Source organism: Thamnophis elegans, chromosome 13 (assembly GCF_009769535.1).
Source record: "Thamnophis elegans isolate rThaEle1 chromosome 13, rThaEle1.pri, whole genome shotgun sequence".
Classification (NCBI taxonomy): Eukaryota; Metazoa; Chordata; class Lepidosauria; order Squamata; family Colubridae; genus Thamnophis; species Thamnophis elegans.
This window is the reverse complement of record NC_045553.1, coordinates 20,010,644-20,022,325: the sequence shown is the minus strand read 5'-3', so window position 1 is coordinate 20,022,325 and position 11,682 is coordinate 20,010,644. Positions and strand designations below refer to the sequence as shown.

The following is an 11,682-nucleotide window of genomic DNA, read 5'->3' as shown; positions in this document are numbered from 1 at the left end:
AGCTTTTCTGTTATTAAGTGAGACATTTGCTAAGTGCATTTTGCCCCAATTTATGACCTTACATGCCACCGTTGTTAAGTGAAACATGTAGTTGTTAAATTAGAGACACGGTTATTAAGCAAACTTCCTCGTTGACTTTCCTTGTCAGAAGATCGCAAAAGGTGATCACTGGACACTGAGACCATCATAAATATGAGTTAGTCAGTAAATAGGTGGGTTTTCATCAGTGGTGGGTTTCAAAAATTGTTCGAACCTACTCTGTGGGTGTGGCCACCTTTGTGGGAGTGGCTTGCCGCCCATGTGACCGGAGGGGAGAAGCTTGCCACCCATGTGACCGGATATGAAGATGCCGACGACACTTGTCAGAACCACCTTCAATTACCTCACACACAGCACTGGCATGCATAAGAATATGATGTAAAGTTGTTTTTTAAAAGGCATCTTTGGTTTGCGTTAAAACAACTTCAACACACGCAATGTTCTGATTGCACCACAAACGCAGTAGTCATCCTTACCTTTCACAGAGGCACTGAGTTTTATAAATAGGAGCATGATAGTGTAGAATAATCATATCCAAGGACCAGTGGTGGGTTTCAAAAAATTTTGGAACCTCTTCTGTAGGTGTGGCCTGCTTTCCGGGTCCACTGGTGGAACCTCTTCTAACCGGTTCGGTAGATTTGACAAACCGGTTCTACCGAATAGGTGCGAACTGGTAGGAACCCACCTCTGGTTTTCATCTTCCCCAGGCCAGGGCAAACATAAATCTGTGATTCCTTTCCCAATTTGACGCTTGGCTGGAGGAGGACCCCTGCTGGCTGGAATGCAGGGTGGTGCCCCTTCCCCATTTGGGCCCTGGCTTTTCTCCTCCCTGGCCCAGAGGAGGCAACCCAGGGGAGACCGTGGTGGAGCAGGGTGCAGAGTCCCCCTCCCCAAGGGGCCTCTTTCAGCCCCCAGCTGCTGGCTGAGCTTTGGTGTCCCCACACCCACACCCACCCACCTACTCTCAATTTGAAGCACAAAGAAGGAGGGATTGTCTGAAAAAATTAATTCAAATGTCCATCAGTCATAAATTATTTATTAAATTATTCACAACGGCTTCAATATAAAACTTAATTTATCATCATATAAACTGGTAAAAAAACCTGGCAAATACTTATTAAATTAGTAATAAATATGTATATTAAATATTCACACATGCACACACACAAACAGTTTGTATCTCGGTACGGAGACTTTCCAGCTGAAGAAAAAGTCCCCGACAATGGGGACACCACGTCTGGCTTTGCCTGGCCGAGATGTCCGGGAGCCTCGCAAAGTCTGGAGCAGGGCAGTCTTCCGCTCACTGGCTGATGAGGCTGTAATTCACAATCCTCGGGCCTCCGATCTCCTGAGTCACGGCCACAGCCTCCTCAGACTGGGTGGACGTGCAAATGTACCATCCTGGGCACTCGGCTGATTCGAACCTTGTGTACTTTCCGATGTCAATTTTGTAGAAAAGGAAGCGGCCCAGCTGAGATTTGTCAAGGTTCCCTTGGAGGGTGGCTTCCTGCAGAGAGAACAACTGGGTTAATTCTCAGAATGCAGGTTGGGAGGAGTGGATGTCTACATTTGGGCCTATATCAAGGGCAGTGGGCTTGCTTTAAGTCCAGGGGTCTCCAACCTTGGCAACTTTAAGCCTGGAGGACTTCAACTTAGAGTTGAAATCCTCCAGGATTAAAAGTTGTGAAGGTTGGAGACACCTGACTTAGATGATCCTTCTGGTCTTTTCAACTCTTTCATTCGTGGCTAGGGAATTCTGGGAGCGGAAGTCCGCCAGGCTTAAAGTTGCAACGGTTGGAGACCCCTGCTTTAGCCCCAAAAGCCTTCTGAAGTATAGAATAACAGTGTTGGAGGGGACATTGGAGGTCTTCTAGTCCAACCCCTGCTCAAGCAAAATATTAACTTATTCCCGGTTGTCTCTCAGGGCTGGATCCCCAAACATTCGCCCCTTAAGTGTTGTGTCGCCTTGCAGAAGGCAATGATTGGACGATGTTTGGGCTGACTTGATTTTTCAACCAAACTCTCTGGTTTTCTGCCCTCCCTGCACTGTTCCAGCCACAGCCTCACTTTCAGTTGAACCTCATGGAACCCCACAACATCACTGACCCCCACCCTCCAAGGGCCATCCCTCATAACTGGGGCTTTTCAGGTTTGGTCATTAGCCTTCTTGGTGCTCATCACCATTGCTGTACTTGCCAGAGCTCTGGGCTGCTTCTCTCTTAGGATTCACAGGCAGCCCCTGTTTGGAATGGGGATGGGGGCTCCAAGCACACACTGACTATTCAGAGAAAGAGGGAAGAAGAGCTGGAAATGGGCACCATCCACCCTGGACAGGCTAAGCCTGCTTGGATTTAAGCCACATTTTAAGTCACCAGAAGACCTCCAAGGTCCCTTCCAACTCTGTTATTCTGCCCCATGGTTGCACTTCAACAAAACCCGACAGAGCAACTGACCTCCAACTGCAGCACTGGCAGCTGTCCCTCTTTCTTTTTGCAAGAGATATAAAGCTTCCCCTTCTGGATGCTCAAAGCCACAGGGACCTTTAGAGTTCCAGCCTCGTCTTTTGGACGATACATAGACATCTTTAATTTCACTGAAAAAATAAAACCAGTGGGGAAAAGTATTGTTAAGACAGAGAAGATGGAAGGCACAGGTTGGGTTGCCCACTAATTCAGCCTGGCAAGGGAGGGATAGCAGCTGGGCTTCACCTGCTTGCTCAATGTTGGGGCCCTGAAGATGCATGGCCACCAACTGTGCGGGCTCCTTGAAGACGAAGGACTTGTGGTCAGAGTCCTTGATGTCGTAGATGATATTCTTCCTGAGGTGATAGGTGGAATCAGTGGCCTCTGTGCATCCGTAGATGTCAAAAGTGACCGGTTCTGAGCAGGAAAAAAGAACATTCTCATTTGAGTTATTCATTCCCCTCTTAAGGCAACTGTGGATGTTGCTATCACCGAATCCCCCACAAGTTCAGCCAAATAAACTTTGGACTTTCTGCCCCTCTCCAATAGCAGCTGACCCTGCTGGCCTAAAACTGTCACTAAGGCGATGGAGAGGAGAAATTTGGGGAAAGCTCCTAAGTCACTCTCATAATTGAAATAGAATTATTTCTCCAGCAGAGAGATAATTTTTCTAACCCTCTAGAGGATTGCTAATACAAAACCCTAAACATTCACCTGTCAGATACTTTTTCCTAACACTCCCTTTTTTTACAAGCTGAATCTATGTGGTCCAGGGTGACTATCAGTAAAGCCATGGGAGCAATCCTTGAGAACTATCTTCCAGCCTGTATTTTCTAGGGCCATGATAGTCAACCAATGGAACCTGTGCCAGAGGTGGCATGCAGAGCCCTCTTTATGGGTTTGTGTGCTGGTCTTCGTGGGTGCCGGAGTGCCAGAAAACAGCCCCAAAAACATCCAAAAACCCAAGCTGTTTTTCAGGCCGTTTTCTGGGCTGAAAAATGGCCTCAAAAATGCCCCCAAAACAGGCTGTTTTTCAGGCCAAAAATGGCTTGAAAAACAGCCTGAAAATGTCTCCAAAACACCACAAAAAAATCCCCAAAACAGGCATGCACACGCCAGCCAGTTGGTCTTTGGGTTTCCGGCACTCCGGAATACACCCACATACATGCATCTTCCAGTTTGGGCACTCGGTGCCGAAAAGTTTTGTCATCCCTATTCTAGGACTTGCTGCAGGAGCTTCTGCTTCAAATTTGATTCTGTTAGTTTTTCCTTCCACTTGTTGGGCCTGAGAAATAACATTCTGCTGGGAGGGATTTCTTACAGTCTGAAAACATAAAGGAGGCATTTGATGCTGCAAACTCTACCTAAGATTGTGCTCAGAATGTCCATCAGGTCCTCGTCCGAGAAGAGCCTGGTGGGAGACTTCTTCATGCTCTCGCTCGCAATGACAATCAGCACGGCCTTCCTGAAGCTCTTCTTGGGCTCATTCTTGGTCACGGCTACCTGGACATCCATCTCACTGACCTGGAAGGTGTCCTGGGGCAAAAGAGAAATGAGCAGAAGGTTTTTATAAAAGTTTGCTCCCTTAAAAGGTAGCACCATGAAGGAGCAGCGGAACAAAGTCATTTCCCATCCTTCCTTCAAGACAAAATACAGCTATCGTTTTTATAAACTTGGTGATTATATCTAATACACACACACACACACACGCACACACACACACACACACACACACACACACCAGGCACATTAAAGTACTTGTTCACAGACAGTAAATATGGCAACAGGTTAAAAAAAGAAAGATCATTACTGCAAAAGTCCTTCATCTGCAGCCTGGCAAGCCAAATCCAGCATGCTGCGGATTCACACTTCCACAAAGTTAGATCCCTGATTGTGATGGATTGTGGTTTTCAGCAATAAGTCATGATGGCTGATGTGGCCACAAAGAATAGGATGCCATTAATGGCTTCCATATTGTAGGACCTAGAATCATTTGCATTTTTTTTTGCAAGTTATCTCGATTCCAGTGATGGAGGAATTTGAAAAGTGAAAAGTAACCAATCAAGTTCCCGAGATGCTGAGTCTAATCCTAGCCTGGGAGCTTTCCTTCTCCTCAGGGACAGGGAGAGGCTGGGGAAGAGGTATGGCAGGTCCATCAGGCTGAAGAGCTTCAGCTGAGCTCCAGATACTCCTTGGAGCACAAGATGGCTTGGAAATGCCGTTTTGGTTGCAGCTCCAGCCGAATGCTGATGAAGGAGGTGCCAAAAGTCCTTGTCTGATCAGAGGAGCCCTGTTCCAGAAGAAGATGGTTGAGCCTCTTACCTTTGACGGGTACGGCTGGTCCGCTGCACAGAACTGCATCCTGCTGATGCTGAGAAGCATAGAAAAAAGAAGTGAGTCAGCTCTTTTCCCTTATTTCTGACAGTTTGTTGCAATTAGAGCAGAGGAAGGATTCCTGGAGTCAGAGATGACACACACACATTTATTAAAGTGTGTCTTTTCAGATAAGACTTTTGCTTTCTTATCTAGAGCAAACATGAAAAGGCAAACACAGAGACAGATAATTCAGGGTAAACTTTGTACCTGGAGAAAACGGCTGTCAGACTTCTTCCTGATCTTCTGATCTGATCCTCTCTAGACTGGCCTCTGCTCTCCCGGGGAAGCCCTTATATTCGCTGTGGCAGCTGGGGAGGAGGAAGTTTCTCTCATGCAGAACTCCCCTTCCAGCAGCTTCTAAGAACAGGATGCGGTCGATTGTGAAAATGGAGAAATCCTTAAAAACAACAAAACTTTGCATAAAAATTAGACATCTGGGAAATTATTGAAAGGATGTTCGGTGTGAAACCATTCATGAAGGATGACTTAATTGCCCAGGGAGGAATTCCTTGCCCCACCCCTGCTGAGTCTCCTCAGTTCAGCAGAGTCAAGAGATGCCTCTGGGCTCTTGCAACAGCAACACAGGGCCTCCAGCCCAGGGGCTTCTGCCTTCACTCTTCCATTGCCGGAGGTGGCCTGTTGGAGATGCTCAGTTGCAGGGCTGGAAACTGCAGCCAGGGAACAGTTCCCTGGCCTTGGGCCTTGTGACGTTACCCATATCACTGCTGAAAGAGCTGTGTTGACTGCCAAGGTGCTGCTGGCGTCAGCGAAGGCTGTTGCGTTATTCCATAGTACCCTCATCATGTTGGGGTCAAGCTAAGCCAGATGGCCTTCAGTGTGCCTACTTGCAATTGTAGGCGGAAGCTGCCTTGGGTGATCCTCCTACAGCAGAATTTAGCTTTGTATGAATTAGAAAAAAATGGGTTGGGTTTTTTTTTGGGGGGGGGGGGTTGTCCTGACCCCATTCCTGGAATTCCTCATGGAAATGAAACATGCTCCAAACTGATTGCAATGCTCCTAGATTACTTGTCAGGTTGTAGCATCCTTTGTGGACTCCTAGGAGAAATGCTGGTGGGACCGTAGTTGGATTCATTGGCCAAGACTGAATGATGGAACCTGAAGGCCAATCATTGTTCCAGATGATAACTTTTTGTAGCTGTCCCATCTATCCTGTAAAAAGAGTAATTGGATTGTGCTGAAATTGCACAGCACAACATGCTCCAGAATCCCTTTTTGAGGGAAATGGGAGGTTCAGTAATGTGAAAGATAAACAAGCAAGGAAACAAACAAAGGAAAGGCAGAACGACAGGAAGCTCCACAACGAGACAAACTGGAATAGCAGGCTCCAAGGAGTTCTGTGTTTAGGGCTGTTTTCAATGGGGGGGGGGGGAATCTGAAATCTAAATTTATGCAACTAGCCAACAGAGGGAGGAGGCAGAGCAGCAGACACCTGCTGGAGCCCCTCAGGGCTGGTTCTCGGGCCTGGGAGACTTTCACTGCTGATTCACAGCTGCCCTCCTGTCCTCAGATTCTCCGGGTCAAAGGTCTCAATCTCAGGAGCTGAGCTTGGGGTGTGAAGCTGTCACCATTGGGCATTTCCAGGCTGCGTCTTGTGGTTGCGTCAGTCACTTGTGGTTTCGATAGGAAGAGGATTTGCACTCTGAGTCATTGTCCTTGCTTGTCTTCCTTCCTGGGTGGTTTTACTCTTACCAGCAGCCCCACAACAGTGGCTCCAGGTCCTCTGCCACCTTCTGATCCAGAAAAGGCCTCAGGTGTCAGGCCCATCCCTTTCCAATGCTCTCTTAAGTACACCTGGCTTGTCAGTCTGAGGGAAAGCCCCTCCCTCCCTTTCCCTCTCCCTCCCACCCCCATCTCCGTGACGTGGGTAAAAGAGGAAGAGGACGTGTGCATGTGAGAAAATGCACACTTTTTGCTATGAATTACCACCCTATGAATAATGACCATTCCTTCTTAATATTCTTTCATCATCAAATTTCCAGCGTAATAACCAGAATTTAGAAATATTCTGGTTGGGTGGACCAGATACAAACTGTTTGTGTGTGTGCATCTCTCTCACGCACGCACAGGAGAGGGCTCCTTCTCTGCAGAGTCATTGGCCTTCAAAACTGACCGAAGGACTGAAATGAGGGAAAAGGCGAGGAACTCATTAAATGTTCAGACACTAAGCTGGCAGGAATAGGCAGCACCCAGAAGACAGCCTTAACATGTCTTCTTCCTCAAGGAAAAAACATCGTCCAGTTACCTCTTGAAAAAACACCTTTGAGACAACCATGACCTGGATGACTGTTGAATCTCCATAGATGTCCCAAAGGTGCTTTTTCACGAGGCAATTGGACTTTTCTTTGAAGACGTTTCTCTTCTCATCCAAGAAGCTTCTTCAGCTCTGACTGGTTGGTGGGGAATGGAAGGATTTAGATTCTTCAGAAATTCAGAAATGTCTTGCCTGCCAGGGCTGCTGCTGCTCCATCAGCAGTGGTCTTTAAGAAAAGATTGGACAACAACTTGACATTGATGGTGTAAGGTCTCCTGCCTTGAGCAGAGGGTCAGACTAGAAGTCCGCTTCCGATCCTATGAGTCTTTGAATAGTCAATGAAGTGTTTTCCATAACTACCATTGTTTGTTGTTGATAGAGAAATCATGACTTTAATGCCAGAATATCTAAAGGCAACTGGCCTAAGTAGGAGACAAAAGGAAAGTTATAAGATGTGACAGGAAAACAAAGATGCTGTAAGGCACATTTAGGCTGTGGTTAAGTTTAAACATACAAAAAAATCAAGATATGATCCCTGGACAGTAATGTGGACCTACATAAAAACTCCAACTAATAGTTTTTTAGGATTATTGTAGGAGTACTTCCTTTTCTTTTCTTCTTTTCTTTTATTTTCTCTTTTGGTTTTCAAGGAAGCTTTGCCTTTTTGTAGGGCTCCGTTTCTGGAAGTGGTTTCTTCCTAGTGCTGTGGGGGAGGCCTGCCCAAACGTCCCCAGCTGTTCTTGGGATTGAGGCAGGACCAGAAACCGAGGTGCTCTGAACAACTAGACTAAAGTGGCTGTTTCTAGAGGTGGCAGCCTTTTCCTCCAAGGATGGGATGGGTTGACCGGGTAGACACAACCTTGTGTTTTCCTGATGAGGCTGGAATTCACAGCAGCTGTGTGTGGAGAAGATGTGGGGGCCATTAGATAGAGATGGCAATCCTGTGGAGTCTCTCATCTGTCTTTTGAATGGTGTCTGTCTGTCTGTTTGTCTCTCTCTCTCTCTCTCTCTCTCTCTCTCTCTCTCTCTCACACACACACACACACACACACACACACACGATCAGAGCCCAAAGAAGAAGTACAAGAAGTACAAATTTGTGCTTATTATTTTTGTGATGAATCTAATTAAAATTATTATAATATAAAAATATAGAAAAAAACAAAAGTTAGAAAACAGAAAGAAAGAAAATAGTGAATAAAGGAGAAAACAAAAACAATTATCTCAATCTTTTACTTTACATTTCTCAGCATTTCAAATCATTTTTGTAACAACAATTATTCTAATAACATTTGAATGGCATTAATAACATTAACTATCTATAGAATATAGAATGTTAATAACATTGTATAATAAAATGATTCCATGGTGGTGCAGTGGTTAGAGTGCAGTATTTATTGCAGGTGACTTCTTCTGACTGCCGTCTGCCTGCAATTTGGCAATTCGAATCCCACCAGTCTCATGATTGACTCAGCCTTCCATCTTTCCGAGGTGGGTCAAATGAGGACCCAGATTGTTGCAGGCAAGAGACTGACTCTATAAACTGCTTACAGAGGGCTGTAAAAAGAACCGTGAAGTGGTATATAAGTCTAAGTGCTATTGCTAATCATCAAAACCTAAAATCAATGTTTCTTCCCCATCCCCCTGAGAGTTTATAGAGGTCTTTCAGCAAGAGAGGTAGCTGATTCCTCCCATCTGAAAGATAACTCTAGGCAGATAGGATGCCACTCCATACAGCTCCAGGCCGAGGTTTAGGAGCTACGCTTACAACAAATGTGAAGGCGTTTATGAATTTTGGACAAGACTAGAAGACCTGGGCAGGAATATGGTTGAGGCCAGATGAAAGAAGCAAAGAAAAAGTGGGAGAAGAAGTAATTCTAGAAATGGTGTCTGCAGTCGTACCAAAGTGAGGTTTTGGGTGCAAGAACACAACTCGCAGTTGGGTCTAAGGCCAGCCGAATTGGCTGAAGGCCACATAGCTGCAAACGTTTGGAGGCCATCGGAAGGGAAGATACAGTGGAGCCTCTTAGGAAAGAGAGATTCTCAACTCCGTTAGGTTCTCTTACTTAAGGAAGTTGGTTGGCAAGAGAAGCCCACACACTCCTTAGCCCCAGAAAGGAATGGCAATTTTACCAATTAATTTTTATAGCTGTCATTGAGGTGTCTCCTTTTGATTGCTCGCTCGGTGGTTCATCCTTTTCATCTATATAAAACTGAACCCTTTCCTTCATCTTTCTATTGTAGGAAGTTAAAACCCATCATTCTCCTAGAAAAATGAAATATACTGGGAAATATTGAAAAGTCAGAATATTATATTTCCCTGGATGTGGAAATGGAGACACATGTTTTAGGTAGGAAACAGATTCTCTCTCAATAGCCCCCACCTTTGTCAATGGGCCACTAAAAGGCCTGAGCCAGTCTATTCTACATAACAAAGATCTTCCCCCTTCAGCTCCAGGGTCATGGGATTAAGGCATGATAGTATTAGCCCTTTACCCATCTCACCACAGGGCACCTGGGAAGAAGAAATGCTCAACCAAACTTGGACTCAAAGCACAGCCTACAGAGTTGCCCCTGTATGTCCTCATGGGAATCTGACAACCAATCAAAATACAAGTTCAAGATCAAAGCCCAGAGAGGGCATAAAACCAGGGGCTTTCAGCATCTCACTCTCTTTTATCTTCTTCACCCAACATCTGGAAGCCTGTGATCCCCCTTTTCTGTTCAAGAGCTCAAGCCACGTGGTCCTGTCCACCATTAAACCATCTTTCCAAGCAGCCTCCGTGTTTCCAGTGTCTTTTCCCCCCACTTGGAGCTGAACGAAAAAGGACGTTTCTTCCACTTTAACACATGGTTTAGGTTTAGATTTAGGTTTATTGGTTTTGTATGCCGCCCACTCCCGAAGGACTCCGGGCGGCTCACAATAAACAGGGGAGGGAATGAATAAGACAATACAAACAATTTTAAAATCCACAACAGTCACAATTAAGACTGCGGGAACAGCCAGGACTTAGTGGCTTTACGGAAGGCCGGGAGGGTAGTAAGGGCCTGGATCTCCACGGGGAGCTCGTTCCACATGTACTTTTTGGGTGAACCATTAGAGGGAGCTCCAACATAAGGAATCTTTATTGAAGCCTGCTTGGGTCACTGTTTTGTAATGTTCTCCCATGTTATATTGAGCGCTCATGAGAACCTCTGTAGCTCAGGGTTGAACTGTGGAGAGAACCACCAAGTTCCAGGGGGCCACTGAGCCACTGAATATTCTCTCATCTGGCCCTCTAAATATTCCTAATGCTATAATTTGCTTTGTTTTAGTTTTACAAACAGAGATTCTAGGTGTGAACCTGCTTAGTGTTTTCCCAAAAGGAGGAGGAGGAAACACTGCGGAGAAAGCCTAGGCTGATTCCTTTCCTCCAGGAATTTCTTATGGAAGATAATCTCTCCAAATCAGGGGTGTCCAAACTTGGGAACTTTAAGCTGGCTGGTGAATTCTAGGAGTTGAAGTCCACAAGTCTTAAAGTTCTCAAATTTGGACACCCCTGCTCTAAATGGACTCATCAAGATCTGGAAATAAAAACTGACTCTATGGAGGCTGGTTGTGATGACCAAGTCAACAATGATCAACTCAAGTAAAATGTCAGAACGAATGTGGTTTGGTCTATGTTAAATTTTATTTCCTAAACCAACACAGCCTCTTTGCTCAGATGCCATGGACTCTTCTGTTATGTATTGAAAACATTTCAAACAAGCTCTTCAGCCAGAGAGGCTCCACGAACAGCTTCTGGATCAATAAAAAGAGATAGTGCTCATTCCCAGGCATGCAAAATGAAAAAAAATCAAATGGAAAAGATAAAAAGAAAAGACAACTCTGGTGCCAATTTGTGATACTTTATGGAACATTGAGTGCAGACCCAGTGAGGTAAGGGTTCCTTTGTGGCTGGAAATCATCTTCCCGCAGCTGGAAATGATTCAGAGCAGCCAAGCTGTATGGCTTCCCTATTGAGACAATGGATCCTCTGTTGGCTTCCCTGCCTTAGCCTGGAAGCTCCCTGGAGCTCCCTTGCAGCTGGAAATGGGTCTCTCAGGAGCTTTGCTTGTTCTTCTGATTGGCCAATCAATGGAGGAAGTCACAGAATGCAGCACCATGAGAGACAGAGCAGAAATGCAGGTCAAAATAGGCAAGAAAACAGTAAGTTTTCAAAGTTTCAAGTTTTGAGATGAGTTCAAATCACCAGGAACTGCTGGATTACACCCCAAGGTTCTGAAGGAGCTGGCAGGTGTGATCTCAGAACCCCTGAATGACAGAGCTGAAGGGACTTATGCCATTCTGGACAAATGGATGCCCAATCTCCTTCCAGAAACCTCAAGTGATGGGCACCCACCACCTTTGAAGCCAAGCGGCTCCATGGGTCAAATGTCTACTCACCTGTCAGGAAATGTTACCTTTGCTCTAGGACTTCAACATCTCTTTCTGGGTTCCACCACAAAACCGCGTTCGACTAAAGGGCGCTCGACGAAACCGCGTAGCTGACG

General features: G+C 45.7%; 1 protein-coding gene across 2 annotated transcripts; it reads right to left on the bottom strand.

Annotated features, from left to right (window-relative positions):
- Positions 1-1,095: 1,095 nt before the first annotated feature.
- Positions 1,096-5,177, bottom strand: LOC116516639 (interleukin-1 beta-like). Of its 2 annotated transcripts, XM_032229260.1 has the most exons (6): positions 5,085-5,177; positions 4,824-4,872; positions 3,866-4,037; positions 2,748-2,918; positions 2,493-2,632; positions 1,096-1,546 (listed from the first exon to the last, which is right to left on the bottom strand). In XM_032229260.1, exons 2-6 carry the CDS (start codon positions 4,860-4,862, stop codon positions 1,340-1,342), a joined length of 729 nt encoding a protein of 242 aa, XP_032085151.1. In that variant the 5' UTR covers positions 4,863-4,872; positions 5,085-5,177; the 3' UTR covers positions 1,096-1,339. The 2 variants fall into 2 exon arrangements, with proteins under 2 accessions (XP_032085151.1, XP_032085149.1); XM_032229258.1 differs by lacking the exon at positions 5,085-5,177 and having other exon boundaries at positions 4,824-4,937.
- Positions 5,178-11,682: the final 6,505 nt, after the last annotated feature.